The following is a 16,215-nucleotide window of genomic DNA, read 5'->3' on the forward strand; positions in this document are numbered from 1 at the left end:
TAAGCTGTATTATCAATCACCTTTTCCAGCACCAAGCAGAAGGCAGGCCAGGCCCACCCTGCAATCTGCACTCACACCTGCTCTCAACAGCAGTGCTGCTCAGGGAAAGCTGGTCCAGAGATGCCCTAGCCCAGAAGGCACCACTGTGAACTCATAAATTCTGTAGGAACTAGTCCAAACATTCAGGAAGAAAAACTGATGAGTGGTAAAGACCAGATGCAGAGCAATGAATGGCACCTTACAAATATGAACCACAAAATCTCTTAGATAGTCAGAGGTGATGTCATGAAACATTTTACTTACCCATAGTTCCCTAAAAAATTTTAAAGTCATAATAATGATTATCACTTTGAAAATTCCCTACGTATTTTTTTATTTTTATTTATAAAATGGAAACACTGACAAGACCATAGGATAAGAGGGTTACAATTCCCACCACCAAAACTCCGTATCCCATCCCCTCCCCTGATAGCTTCCCTATTCTTTATCCCTCTGGGAGTATGGACCCAGGGTCATTATGGGATGCAGAAGGTGGAAGGTCTGGCTTCTGTAATTGCTTCTGCACTGAACATGGGCGTTGGCGGGTCAATCCATACTCCCAATTTTGTTGTTTTTTTATTGTTGCATTTATTTATTTATTGGTAAGAGATAGAGAAATCAAGAGGGAATGGAGGAAAAAGAGAGGGAAGGAGAGGTTAAGAAACACCTGCAGCATTGCTTCACCACTTGTGGCTTCTTTAATTGCTTCCCCTACTTCTTAAAATATTTATTAACAAGAAAAAGACAGAGACCATAGCATTATTCTAGTATACGTGATGCCAGGGGTAAAACTTAGAACCTCAGGGAGTTGGGCAGTAGCGGAGCAGGTTAAGGGCACATGGCGCAAAGTGCAAACTTAGAACCTCACGCTTGCAAGTTGGGCCATCTATGCATTATGCCATCTTCTAAACTATAATAATTCCTACTTAAACTCTAGTAATATAGTATTTACTGTTAATATGTTATTTACAAAGAAGATTAGCATAAAGGTGCCAGGTGGTGATGCATGCAATTGAGAGCACATGTTACCATGTGCAAGGACACAAGTTCAAGTCCCCAGGGCCCGCTTACAGGGGGAAAGCTTTACAAGTGGTGAAATACTGCTACAGGTGTCTTCTCTCTCTCTCTCCCTCTACTTCCCCCTTCCCTCTCAATTTCAGTCTCTACCCAATAATAAATTAATATTTAAAAAGATTAGCATAGAATCATCTCAGCTTCAATTTCTTTTTTTTTTTTAGTATTGAGGCATTTTATTATTTTTAAAAGGTACATATGCATAAACTAATAAGAATTTAAATTTCATCACACATGTACTTCATTTTTTTTAGCTTGACCTTCTAGTAAATCTTTAGCTTCACTGATTTTGGCTGCTATATAAAGAGATCCTCCTTTATCTGGATGATTTAAAAGCATAATCTTATTTTCCCTTACACCTAGTATTAGTACTGCTTCCCATTCGGTCGTTTTGGGTTCAAACCCAGCTCTGTAATAATTACCACTGAAGACAGATTTCAGTAGACTTTGAAAAACTTGTTTTACTTGAGGCTCCACATGCTTCATGGCTTGTAAAACACAGTGGCCTGCAAATCCTGCAGTTGCAATGGTCAGTCCAACTGCTACCACTGTGCTGGCCTTGGTGCTGGCTCAGCTGCCCAGCCTCCTCCAAGAACAGCCCCACATCTCACAGGGAAGCAACAAGGCCACCAACCCTCCTTTTTTTTTTTTTTTCTTTTATAGTGTTGAAAGACAATGGTCGTTACTTAAAAGTACTGACAATTCAATGAAATCAGCATTTGATCAGCTAAACCTTCTTGAGACCAGAATGTTAAAGTCATTCTTATTTTGATAAGCATGGCCAAGCAGTACTGACTTTAAAGCTTTCATACAGATAATTCTCAGTATGTAAAAGCTCACATTAAAATATTTGAACATCTTTCAGATTTGAGAGTCAGTCATAATACACTTGTTTTAATGAATGGCCAACTAAGTTGAAATCTTAGTTCTCAATGCACAAAGAATTTATAATTTATTCACAAAATGAAATATAGTAATACAATATTATATCCAAGTAATGATCCCATTACACTTACACACACACATCACAATATAAATACAAAACAACTACATCTATGTAAAAGAGAAACCAATGCAGAAAAATGTTAGATAGTAATGTGCCAACATACAAATCATGGTAGCCACTTCATTAAGAGATAAGGGTGATTTTTAAATAGCATTTTCAAACACTCTACAATTTGCAAGCCACTTTTAATAACTAGGAGAAAGTGGCTTAGCCATAAAGCATTATGACTTTGCAAGCTTGAGACCCTAGGTTTGACTGAGCACACACAAAAACAAATACCATAAGCGAAAGAGCAGAGCTATGCCTGTGTCCACTTCTCTCTCTCTCTCTCTCTCTCTCTCTCTCTCACTCTCACTCTCACTCTCATACACACAGAGAGATATTATGGGGAAAAATATAAAGAAACTTCTGAAAATCACCTATACTTTAAGACTGAGATCACCTTTATGAAACATAAACCTCAAAAAAGATAAAACTTCATACAACAAAAAACAGAAATCTTTATCATTAAATCATAAATGGCTGAAACAAAGCATCGCTGGCTTTAAAATCAATATCACAATATAAGCCTTTACCAAATATCAATCAATCAGTGACAAAGAAAACAACTCACTCCCAGGTGGAATTATATAGCAGTTATAAAATGGACATTATGGCTTTACCCTACCCCACTTCACGCCCAGTGGTTTCCCTATCCTAAAAGAGAGATGAAAGATGAGAGAACAATTTTACCAATTCCAGCTTTAAAGAGGACAAGTTATTATCCGTAAGCTAAAATTTTTTAAACCTCAAAATCAATAAAATTCCAAACAAAATACTAGATGACTGTGATACTATAACAGTTATGCTAATTGTAGTGTACATAAACATCAGAGATATGTAAAAAACTTGCTTAACACTTTTATTTTAATTATCTTTTTTTATTTAGTGGATAGAGACAGCCAGAAATCAAGAGGGAAGGAGGTGATAGAGAGGGAGAGAGAGACAGAGAACACCTGCAACATTGCTTCACCACTCGCAAAGGTACCAGGGGTTCCAACCCGGACCCTTGTGCACTGTAACATGTGAGCTCAACCAGGTGTGCCACCACTCAGCCCCTTAACTCTTCACATCTGGGTATTGAATGTCTCTAAAATGGGACAGACAGACCCAGGTTTAAAAATTAACACCTCCGGGAGTGGGGCTGTAGCGCAGCAGGTTAAGCGCAGGTGGTGCAAAGCGCAGGGACCGATGTAAGGATCCCGGTTCGAGCCCCAGCTCCCCACCTGCAGGGGAGTTACTGCACATGTGGTGAAGCAGGTCTGCAGGTGTCTATCTTTCTCTCCCCCTCTGTCTTCCCCTCCTCTCTCCATTTCTCTTTGTCCTATCCAACAAAGGCAACAACAATAACTACAACAATAAAACAAGGGCAACAAAAGGGAATTAATTAATTTAAAATTAACACCTACACACACACACACACACACACACACACACACACACACACACATCACTTCCTGGTTCAAACTGGGAATATAAAAGAAAATTGGGGGTAAATTACTTAACCTCCTAACACACTTGTTTCCTCAGATTCAAATAAGATTAATTAAGATAAAGCTCACTGAAATGCCTCAATAAAAGATAGCTATTACTTTATTCTCAGGATTTTTTTTCCCTACTAGTATAAGAAAAGTGTAAAGAATGGAATTAGAGGGGGGCCAAGAGGTGGTACACCAGGCGAGGCATACATAGTACAAAGTGCAAGGATCCCAGTTTGAGTCACCAGCTCCCCAGCTCCCCAGCTTCCCAGTTGTGGGGGGCGGGGGGGGGGGGGGCGGCTCCTTCACAAATGGTGAAACAGGTCTGCAGGTGTCTTTGTCTCTCCCCTCTCAATTGCTCTCTGTTCTATCCCCACCCACACCCCAAAAAAAACTGAATAAATGGCCACAGGTGCAGTGGATTTCTAGTGCAGGCACTGAGCCCCAGTCTTCTTCTTCTAGCGTTTGCCCTTCTTCCGTAGCCAGTCAACAGCGTCAGGTTGAGCCTGATGTCTGCTTGTTGCTGGCTTTGAAAGTGACTGGGATCCATGTGGATTCAGTCGGCTAGGAAGGATCGTCAGTTTCCCCAATAAATGGGTACGCACAAGCCCCAGTGATAACCCTAGAGGCCAAAAAAAAAAAAAAAAAAAGGAATTAGATCTTTAAACCAATTTAGTAAACATTGGAAAGGTCCCGTCAGGTATTAGATTCACTAAAATAGAATGAACTCACCATTTTTAAGGAGAGTAATACAGTTCAATCAGAAATCATAATACATTACAAGGATAATATCACTACTGTAAATATACTGTACAGGATTTTTAAAGAGGCACAAATTAGGATATATAATTAGACTGGAAGATTTCAAGAAGGAAGTAGTATTAGATCTAGATAACGTAAGATAGAACTTCTCTAGTCACAAAAGAAATGAAAGATGATCTGTGTGTGTGTGTGTGTGTGTGTGTGTGTGTGTGTGTGTGTGTCTGTGTGTGTCTGTGTGTGTCTGTGTGTGTCTGTGTGTGTGTCTGTGTGTGTGTGTATGTATGTTTTCCAAGTTTTCCATGCCCACACTGGAAACCCATTCTGAATGAAAATGGAAGACAGGAAAAGTGCTTTCTTACTGCTATGCCACCTTGCAATTTCCCTCCAGCACCCTCTACTGACCAAGCTAACTAAACAATGGAGAGCTCTTACTGAGCCCAGTATCAATCTCAACACAGAAGGCTGGATTTAGAACTGAGGAAAAAATAAATTGATAGTTAGCACACTGTCTTTCTTATTAGATAAAAGACTCTACTTCAGTTCTTTTTGTATCTTTGCTTTTAACATAATAAACAGTAATACAGTAAATTAGCAAAGTATAGTAAGAAAGAAAAAAAACAGAATACAGATTGAGAATAATACTGGTCTAAGCCTTGCCAGTCCTGGTTGAGGTAGTCGTTGGTGCAATGATACACAGATATGAATAACAAGAAGAAAGAAGGGCATTTCCAAAAAAAATGAAATGCACATAACTGTTAATGCTTAGAAGCATTTTAGACTGCAAGTCACCTTTGGGAAATATTATACATTTTCATAATGTTCTTTATAGATAAGAGTAACCTACATTAAGAGGCCAGCTCTTATGAGAGCTATAAAATCATTCAAGATGTTACTGAAACAACTGAGGTAAAGCTAGCCAACAGGAAACGGTTAAACTAAATATCCTTGATTGGTGTGTCAAAACTGAAACCATTTACCCTCCCTAACCTGTTTTTCTTTTTTTTTCAAATTCTCACAAAATACCGACTGTTCATTTCAGGCAATAATTACTTCAGTTTCTTTGTTATCAAAAATTGTTTTCTCTTCTTCAAATCACATTCTGATGTCAGAAAACTGTGATGATGAACTAAGATGCCTCTATGGCAGGCCAGCAAACAAGAAACACAGGTTTGAATTCAGTCCTTGTTATAAACCACTCTGCCTTGCTAAACAAAACCATTATTGTTAAGTTATATTTTTCAATGTTTTTTAAGACCCATGATTTGATCCAAAAATGCCCTATTGTGCCAGGTTTCTATATAAAGCTACACGTGGGGAAACAAAGATTTTCTTTCAATCACAATAAAGAGAATCACAGATGTAGACAGAGAGACAACATTTACTCTAAGTTAAGTCTTTCTATAAGAAAGAACAATTCTACACAAGAGACAACTTGTCCTAGTTTCAACCACCTTAAAAAATAAAAATAAAAAGACTAGGCCTAGAATAGTCTAGTAGTGGTTTGAGTAAGGAACATGAGGAATCAAACATTGCTGACAGTGCCTTGCCATAAGGAATTTCATCCTGGGTTCCTTAATCTGGAAGTTGTTTACAAGAAAACTAACTTTAAATACAATGTATTTTCTTTAAACCACCAACAACTGGTCTATGATTTAAAAAAAAAAAAAAAAAAGAAAAACCTTTCTTTATAATCAACAGAACACAAAAGATAATCTAACAAGTTTAAAAATCAACATTTATTTGCCTTTCAGAAACAAACAATTAAATTACACCTGAATCCCCATAAAGTCATTCAATACAAAGTGAATAGATTTAAAGCTCTGCTCTAAAAAAAAGGACAAGTTTATAGCTGAGGACAGGGTCCATGTCCCTAGTGTGTAATACAGTGTGTAACACAGAACAGATGAGAAATTGTATTTGCTGAACTAGTTAAAAATAGGCCCCCATACACAGTCTAGTTTACAGGATAGTACTTATCATACGTAACAATGGAACTCATTTTAACTCATACTCCTAACAGAAATTAAGCTTCTAGGAGTGTGATGACAATATAAAAATATAGGTGCAAGAGTTAAGTTATTAAAGCATTTTTTATACTTTCAAAATACTAGAAACAATCTGTATACCCACTCATAGGAAAGTATTTGAATAAAATGTAATGTAGCCACTAGCTATAAGAAAGAATACAGATGATCACTACAAACGAATATGAATTTCCAGATTACAAAAAAGTGAAAATATAGATGTCATAATATGTTATGAAGTAAAAAAAAAATGGAATGATTCAATACTATAATACATGGATTCTATATGCAGAATTCTGTATTTTATGCTGTGGGTTTGTAGGTCACAAAACAAATTAACTATACATCTGAATTGCTAGAAACAACTAAATGGGGGAAAGAAACTATTCTTCACCACAGTAAAATTCCAATAATATATCATGGAAATTGAAAAATCATCACTTGACTTGTACTAGTTTGTATAAATAAGCTAAAAGTTAATGAGAAACAAGTGAGATCTACATGGAAAGACTAGAACAAAAAAAGGGAAGATAAAAGGATAAGTGGGTTTACACTTCTCTGAGTAAACTAGCATAGGTTTGATATTGAGAACTATGTTAATGCTTAACATGACCAAAAATTATGAAATTAAAATCAGATTTTAATGGTCATGATCCAAAATGGAATATAGTAGTAACAAATTAACATAACTGATAATACAAATTAATAACATACCACACTGAATGAAATGGCAAAGAAAGAGCCAAAGGGGCTCTGACAAGCAGCATTTTGACTACAATACAGTAAGATTTAAAACAAACAGTAATTGAGGGAAACATATTCTAATCAATATAATTTCTTCTTTCAGGAAGATGGAATAGTAATTATGAAACTATATATATATAACAGGACTGAAAAAACAAATACATTATAGAAAACTGTTTGTCATTGTTATATTTTAGGGGTGAAACTAGAAATTAATACTGTGCAGTAAAATAAGAATAGTATCACCTCACGTGTTTGAAAAAAATATATATATAGGTGTGTGTGTGTGTGTATATATATATATATATATATATTAAACAAAGATATATAAAAGCTCCTATATATTCTTTCAACTATAAGGAATCACATCCCTGAAGCAAGTAGCATACTTGGTAGTCAGGTTAAATTTATTCACACAATTCACCAATGAAAAGAACTAAAGTTCCTTATATTGCTAGAAATGATTCAATGATTCAATTCAGGAACAAAGAAGAAAAGGAAGAAGAAGGAGGAAGAGGAGGAGGAGGAGGGGGAGGGGGAAGAGGAAGGGAGGGGCAGGGGGAGGGGAAGGGGCAGGGAGAGGAGGAGGAGGAGAAGGAGAAGGAGAAGGAGAAGGAGAAGGAGAAGGAGAAGGAGAAGGAGAAGGAGAAGGAGAAGGAGAAGGAGAAGGAGAAGGAGAAGGAGAAGGAGAAGGAGAAGGAGAAGGAGAAGGAGAAGGAGGAGCAGCAGCAACAGCAACAGCAACAGCAACAGCAGCAAGGAGAAGGGGAAGTCTAAACTATCTTATGGTCCCAAAAAGTAAGGAGTCAACTTAAGGGAGCTTTCACTGGCCAAATCTGGAGGATATAAGTAAGAAAATAATGTCAGTAGTGAATTTGTTCCACTAAATATAAACTTGCCTCTATGAAAATATAATTGACTACAACAGAATAGATTATTCCCAGATATACAAAATTGGAGCAAGAGTAAAAGGAAATAAGATGGAAGGCAAAAAGGAAAGGATGGTAGAGTATGATTTATCCCAACACTATACTATTAAAAACTTACAAATGTATATATTAGAAGATCATAAAACACAGCTACTGAATAAAGAAGCACACACAGGATTAATTTTTATACCTATCAGAAATGACTTTCCTAAAGGATTGTAGTGAATCAAACCCCAGCCACAAGGATCAGAGTAAATATTTCCCCACAACACTAGTAGTGAGTCTATCACAATTTTAAAAAAAGAAAACCTGTTTGACATAAAATACACACACACACACACACATACATATTCTCTGAGGGACAGCACCCTGAGGAATATCTATCTTTCCTATTCTCATGGTTTTTTATGAATACCTTTAAATTTACTTGGAAAAGGCCAAAGACTACCAGCTTATAAGGACCCAGAAACCAACCGAACAGAAACCAGCTCACACCCAGGAAATTTGTGTAAATTTCATAATGCATCAAATATAATGGTCAAACTGAGAACAAACACTGGAAATATGATCCAGGACAAAAGTCCAGAAAAAAAAAAAAAAAAAAAGGTAGAAGCAAATAAGAATGAGGACAACATCCAAGCACTAGTTGCTACAATAATTACAGGAGTAAGGTAAAACTTTTAAAGGCAATGTCATCAGAAATGGAGAAACAACAAATGAGACTCCGAAAGAAAACACTATCTCAAGACAGTTAGAGAGATGAAAGCTAAAACAGCTGAGCTAAGAGCACACAAATAGCTGAACTAGTTAATACAGTATCTGAACAGGGTAACAAAATAGTTGACCTAGAAAACAGCTGGTGGGAGTGAGAACAAATTAACTGAGGCAGAAAACAAAAATAACAAGATTGAGAGTAAATTAGAGAAAACTAAGAAGTAAAAGAACTAAAAAAGAGATTAAGAAATACTGAAAACAACAACAGAGACATATGGGATGACTTCAAAAGAAGTAATATGAAGTATAGCCACAGGTCCTTTAGATTATAACTAAAATATGCCTACTAGCTATCTACAAAACAGAGGGCCCCCGCCAAAACTCTTCATCTGCACTATTCCAGCCTTTAGATTCATCATTAGTCAATAATTTATTTGGCTTTATATGTTACGTCTTTTCAGCCACCAGGTTACAAATGCTACCATGATGCCAACCAGACTTCCCTGGACAGACAACTGCTGGGAAATTGTGTAGATGCAGTCACATCTGCCATGTTGTCCCCTCAGGCTATTGCTAGTTCCCGCGAGAGTTGGGACATTCTCAGAGCACCTGTTCTGCCATGTTGTGCCCTCAGGGCATTGTCAATTCCCCGTGATATTTGGAGTGCTTTGGTTACTCCACCCCATTCCCATTCCCACGAGAGTTATTCCCATAAAAGCCCCTTCTTCCCCCCCCCCCCCCCCGCTCTCTTGCCCATTTTTCACATCGGTGAATGGAAGGGTGCGATGCGTAGCAGGAGACGGCCCTTTTGGCTAGCTCCATGTGGCACAAACTGCTGCGCTCTCACCCAACTCTGAGGTGCCCACGCGAATAAAGAATTGTGTTCCCTCTCTGCTCCAGATCTCTTCTCTCTCCTCCATGTCACAGCCCGACACATGCTGCAGCTGACCGCCTCGCCTCCACAGGAATTCTCCTAGCCTCTGTCTTTAATCCTGCTAACTTTCATTCCCTAACCCATGTTAATCTTAAAGGTCTTCAAGCTCGATTTCCTGATGTTCCTTTAGCAGAGTTGAAACATATTCTTGCTACATGTTCTTCCTGTGCAGGCCTCATAAAAACACCTGCTATTCAAACTCTTGGGGTTAACCCCCGAGGCTTAAAAGCCAATGCTCTTTGGCAAATCGATGTCACCCACATACCCAATTTTGGCAAACAAAAATACGTGTTTGTCTCTATTGATGCCTTTTCTAAATTTATGTGGGCGACAGCTCAGACGGGAGAAAGCTTGAAAAAGCTTATAAGCCATATGCTCTCCTGTTTTGTTGTAATGGGCTTACCTCTTCAACTGAAAACTGACAAGGTCTACATTTACCAGCAAACAATTTAAAGATTTTTGTTCCCTCTGGAACATTACTCATACCACAGGCATTCCCTATAATCCACAGGGACAAGGCATTGTCGAGAGGGCCCATCAAACCCTTAAGGCTCAATTAAATAAAGATAAAGGGGGAATGTACACCCCCCCCAATATCCAGCTAGCAACAGCCTTAACTACATTAAATCTCTTTAATATTTACAAAAACTCGGACCTAACTCCTATTATTCTTCATTGGCAAACACCATCCACCCTCCCAGCTATTAAGGTCAAATGGAGAGACCCACTCAATAAAATTTGGAAAGGGCCTGACCCCCTATTGACCATGGGGAGGGGTTTCACATGTGTTTTTCCACAGAATTACTCCAAACCTGTCTGGGTTCCTGCCTGCCATGTCTGCCAATACCCGCACAATGGAGCTGCTATCCATGAGGAACAAGAAATACTGCAAGAGAACTAGATGCAGGATGCATAAGGACCCCAGGACCCATAACACGACATGGCAGAATCTGAAAAATCTGGCTCACAGAGCCCTCTCTCCTACCCCTTCTCTAATTATCTTATGCTATGACTGGCCAGTTGTGTTTTGTGAGTGAGTGTGTTAGATGACAAAAAATTTTTGTATGACCCATTTTTCTCAGAGTACTCTGAAACTTAATTGACTTTATACAAAAATGCTGGATACAGCCAAGGTTTCTGGAGACTCCCAGAAACATTCCAAAAAAAATTTTTTTTTCCTCTTTTGATTTTTTATATATAAGTCTTGGTATAAATGTAAAGTGCTTAGTCTTAAACTGTGTGAGTAAAGAAAAATCTAAATTTGTTTTTAAAATGATATGTTTTCATAACAAAAGCTTTTCTTCTCCTGTGTGTTATAATTAAATGTTTATGGGTATGTTTCAAGTTTGGTAAACATTAATGGTTAAAAGTGTAACCATGAAGCTACATAATTACCAGGCAAGGTAAAATTAATTTGCTAAAAGTAACTAACTATTTAAGGTAAAAGTCTAAATATTTAACGTGATAATACATCCCCAAAACTAAAATACATATTCTCTATACAGGACGCTTTTTTTAGAGGGCCCCCAAAAGTGCCCTGTAAGCTATCTTGAGAAAATTAATCCACAACAGATCTGACACTGTAAATCTTAAAACCATTGTCACTAACATGCGTTAACTCTCTAAGCAACCTGAGTCTGTTTATAGTCCAAAGTAAAAATAGTTAAAATATATATATATATATATAAATACATATATTTTAACTAAAATTGGTCTGAAGATCCTGCTGTAGAGACTGCTATAGGAGGTCACATTAGATGACATTTAAACAAAATTATAAAGATACTTAAACCAACTATAATCATTGAATTATCAATTATAGTAAACTTTTTTTTTTCTTTTTTTCCTCTAGGGTTATTGCTGGGCTCAGTGCCTGCACCATGAATCCACCGCTCCTGGAGGCCATTTTTCCCCCTTTTGTTGAGCTTGTTGTTGTAGCATCGTTGTGGTTATTATTATTGCCATTGCTGATGTTGTTCATTGTTGAATAGGACAGAGAGAAATGGAGAGAGGAGGGGAAGACAGAGGGGGGAGAGAAGGATAGACACCTGCAGAACTGCTTCACCGCCTGTGAAGTGACTCCCCTGCAGGTGGGGAGCCGGGGGCTCGAACCGGGATCCTTACGCCGGTCCCTGTGCTTTGAGCCACATGCGCTTAACCCATTGCGCCACCGCCCGACCCCCTATAGTAAACTTCTAACTTGTTAAAAGTTTTTTTTTTTTCACAATTGACTACAACTATGTCAAAGCCTTCACATGAAGAAGCATCTGCTCATATGGTAAGGTATTAAACTATAAGAAGTTCCTCCATATACAACTTATGTGAATTAATGACATTCACATATTTTTCTACACTTAACTGGTGTATCTTGTCCTGCCACTATAGGCCTGCCTTTGTCAGCCAACAATTTAAAGATGTTTCCCTTTATAACATCACCCATGCCACAGACATCCCTTACTACCCCCAAAGACAAATGGTTGTTGAGAAGGCCCACCAAATGCCTAGGCTCAATTAAGTAAAGAAAGAAATAAGGGGAGATACATCCCCCCAATATTCAGTTGGCTATGGCACCAAACCTCTTTTTCTATAAAAAATTGAATCAGATGCCCTGCGAACTAACCACGGGAAGCAGATTATTTGTGTTTCTTTCACAGGAATCCCAGGAAAAACCCATCTGGACACCTGCACACTCTGACATAGCCCACTAGACGGCACGACTACAGTGGCACACTCCCTGAAACCCATGATATGACCTGACACGATCTGAAGAACCTGATTCACAGACTCCAAGGATAGAACTTTCTTACTGCCTGTCAGCCCTTCCTGCTTCTGCTTTGCCTGTCACGTTTTGGCAGTTCCAGCTCACTTTCTACAGAAAATGGAATTCTGGTGGCTGATTTTTCCCATAGAGATAGACGTGCAGCGTTTCATCCCCTGGCATTTCTCCTGGTCATCTGCATTGGACTGAGACTTCTATTGGACTTGCTGGTACACCCATTGGACACTTTACATAATTTTACAGCAGCTACCTTCCCTTCACGCTGCCGGTTTTTCAAAGACTGACCCACACTAGTTCATGGGTCTTGCAGCCAGTTGCCTTGGGGACTGTACAGTGCCAAACAGCCCCTTCGCTTGGCAGGCACCCTCTAGCCTGCAGGCCCTGCCCTTTGAGGCAGGAAATGCCCCCTCATTACTAGGCCTTGCCCCCAGAGGCAGGAGATGCCCCCAGAGACAGAACCCCCCCATTACTAAGCCCTGCCCTCAGAGGCAGGGGATGCCCCCAGAGGCAGGAAATGCCCCTTTGCGCATGAAGCCTTGCCTTGGCATCACACTGGCTCTTACTGCTCACCTACTTTCCCTTCCTGTTTTGTTATAGCATTAGGTTTATGCCCAAAAGGTTTCTGCTCACCCCTACACTACTGTTCCTTGGTCACAGATGGAGTCTTTTACAGACATTGAACCATCTTAATGTGATGACTAGATAGAAAGATAAAGATGTAGAAATATTGTGAGGAGATGGTGGAGCCTGGCAGAGCTTAACCTATGAGATGAGTCCCTCCAGGTAACTCTCTCTCTCTCTACAGAGGGGTTGAGCACAGGGGGGACACATAAATCTCACAAGGTTGGTGGCCATGTAAGTCTTCCCTCCCCCACAAAAACATCCTACATCTTCCCACCTGAGCATGGCATCCCTTAAAAACATTTAAGCCTGCTCCACTCTAAATTTCCTATACTGTGGCCATTAGGTGAGAAGAAAGGAGGAGATGCTATGCAGATGTCCCCTCAGGCTAGTGCGAGTTCCCACGAGAGTTGGGACATCCTCAGAGCGCCTGTTCCGCCATGTTGTCCCCTCAGGCTAGTGCCAGTTCCCACGAGAGTTAATACGATATTCTTGAAATGCCCTTCCCAACCCATCCTGTCCCGGCTCGTCACTCCTGGTCTTTGCCCTATAAAGCGCTACTTCTTCTGCCCCTCTCTCTCTTGCCCGGTTTTCACCTCAGTGGTTAAGACGCAGAAAAGGGTGCTGCACGAGGCGGCCTTTTTGGCTAGCTCCACGTGGCCTGAACCACTGCGCTCTCACCCAACTCTGAGGTGCCTTCACAAATAAAGAATTGTGTTCCCTCTCCACTCCGGATCTCCTCTCTCTCTCTCTCTCTCTCTCTCTCTCTCTCCTCTGCAGTGCAACCAAAGCTTTTTTGAAGGAGTAACAAACTGAGTTGACATTGTTCCATTTTGGTACTCCACCCTTTTGGAAAGTATTTTATACCACACAAAGGGAAAATCTTGCCACAGCAGAGGCGTACTCCTCTTATCTTTGAATTGGTAAACCAAAGCCAGCATCTTCTCAAGAATTTTCCATTATATAAGAAAAATGCATCTTTATTGAGTCTCTCTTGAGGTATGTAAGTCATGCAAGAGAACTTTACTTTTACATAATGTACCTAGTAGGAAATATAAGCTTTTGGTTCTATGAAACCTCTAATATCTTGCAGAGGAAAACAATAAATCTGCCAGAAATAGGAGATGGTGGGGATTGGGAGGGTATACATATGTAAAGAAAGCAAACACATAACTTAGTTGATTCAGTTCTTCAGCTATAATTGCCAAGCATAGTACTAAGTGTTAAAAAAAAAAATAGCAGATAAAGACAATGGCAGAATCTGTGAAAGTTTGAAATGAGACTGAAAAAGTTTTATAAAGAAATGAGTGAAGTACAGGGTTTTTTTTTTAATATGGCACAGAACCAACTATGTCTACAAAAACTGGAAGGAATCTTTTTTTTTTTAATTTTTATTTATTTCGTTTTGTTGCCCATGTTGTTTTATTGTTGTAGTGATTGATATCGTTGTTTTGGATAGCACAGAGAGAAATGAAGAGAGATGGGGAAGACAGAGAGGGAAAAAGAAAGACAGACACCTGCAGACCTGCTTCACCGCCTGTGAAGTGACTCCCCTGCAGGTGGGGAGCTAGGGGGCTCGAACCGGGATGCTTCTGTGAGTCCTTGCACTTTGCCACACGTGTGCTTAAACCGCCACGCTACCGCCCGACTCCCTTGGTCTTTCTTTTTAATATCCACAAAGTTGTAATTCTGTTATCATAGCCTATAGTCTGAACTCAGCCTCGGAGAAATGAAAAAAGAAATAGAGGTAAACAAGGAGTATTTTGAATAGGATTTGCATCGTCAGATAAAGTTTTTAGCTAAGAGAAAATGTTGCATTATATCTGTGGGTTTGGTTCATTCTTCAGTACCACCCTCATCCTATTTCCTATCATCATATAAGAACATACCTTACTATAGTCTAAAATCAAATAATTTTATCAGTATGACACAAAAGACACAGTAAACCTAGATACAGTTCACAATAAGGAAAAGAAACAGTTGCTATTTAATACTTTAGTGTCCAGTACTATTACTTTTAAAGACAATGTTTTTTTCTTTCATTTAGTATCAGTTACTAAAGAACACTATGGACTAAAAATGTAGAAACACTATGTTTCTCACACTCAGAACATACAATGGGGCAAAAAAGCACAAGTCTTTTTTTTTTCCCCCTCTGCTGTTGTGTAAACACACATCATGAATAAGTAAATTTTATTTTTCAGACTAAAACAATAGGAAATCACTCTGCTGAAAGCTTAGATCATGTTGATTTCTCCTATAAACCTGCTCAAGCAAGTTTCTGCATGCTTTCAAAGGGCCACCACCTACACAGTTGTTAGGACAACAGCCAAAACATATACTTAATTACATAAGCATTCACTGCTATGGGCCAGCTGTTGCCAGTACCCAATACACTGACCTCTTTCACTTACTCTGTTACTTAAAATTTCAGAAACAAAGCAACTGTTGATGTAACAGTGATCATGAAATATGCAAAATAATATTCACCAAAAAGATTTTAGATAACCACAACATTCAACTTTGCATTTCAAAATGACATGCTACATCTGAACTGCTTTTTCTGTTGACTTGCAAATTAAGTTACTTGTTTTTCAGCTACAAACTTTTTTTTTTTAATTCAACAGGGATTACAACCCTAAAATATACTTTCTTCATTTGCACTATTTTTTTGGGGGGGGGGAGCTCTCTCCCATTGGCCATTTTTTCCCTTTATTTTTTTTTATTCTTACAGGGTTTTTTTTTTTTAGATAGGATAAAGAGAAATTGGGAAAGGAGAGAGAAAAGAGAGAGAGAGAGAGACCTGCAGACCCTGCTTCACTGCTCAGGAAGTAAAACCCCTGCAGGTGGGGAGTGAGGGCTTGAATCTGAGACTTTGAGCTTAGTGATAAGTGTGCTTAACCCACCCGCCCCTTCCCCCACTAAATTTCTCACTACAAAGTGTCACATAATAATCTCCCAGCACAGCCACTCATATCCATGTTTTTCCCACTAGTGAGGGACAAGCAAAGTAAAACCTGTACTAAGAAAAGGGTCAAATTTTGCTGAAACATATTACTCTCATCCCTTGTT

General features: G+C 38.9%; 2 protein-coding genes across 2 annotated transcripts in view; both read right to left on the reverse strand.

The window, feature by feature from the left end:
* CDKAL1 (CDK5 regulatory subunit associated protein 1 like 1) overlaps positions 1-16,215 on the reverse strand; it is a 603,322-nt gene that overhangs the window by 475,387 nt on the left and 111,720 nt on the right. The gene's annotated exons all lie outside the window — the stretch shown is intronic.
* LOC103115400 (mitochondrial import inner membrane translocase subunit TIM14-like) lies at positions 1,233-1,919 on the reverse strand. Its single transcript, XM_060189300.1, has one exon. The coding sequence runs from the start codon at positions 1,597-1,599 to the stop codon at positions 1,342-1,344; it is 258 nt and encodes an 85-aa protein (XP_060045283.1). The 5' UTR covers positions 1,600-1,919; the 3' UTR covers positions 1,233-1,341.

Source organism: Erinaceus europaeus, chromosome 4 (assembly GCF_950295315.1).
Source record: "Erinaceus europaeus chromosome 4, mEriEur2.1, whole genome shotgun sequence".
In the NCBI taxonomy this organism is placed as follows: domain Eukaryota; kingdom Metazoa; phylum Chordata; class Mammalia; order Eulipotyphla; family Erinaceidae; genus Erinaceus; species Erinaceus europaeus.

What these genes read in the sequence shown, in the direction of transcription:
- LOC103115400 (XM_060189300.1), bottom strand. Translation starts at nt 1,599, where the DNA reads ATGAAGCATGTGGAGCCTCAAGTAAAACAAGTTTTTCAAAGTCTACTG.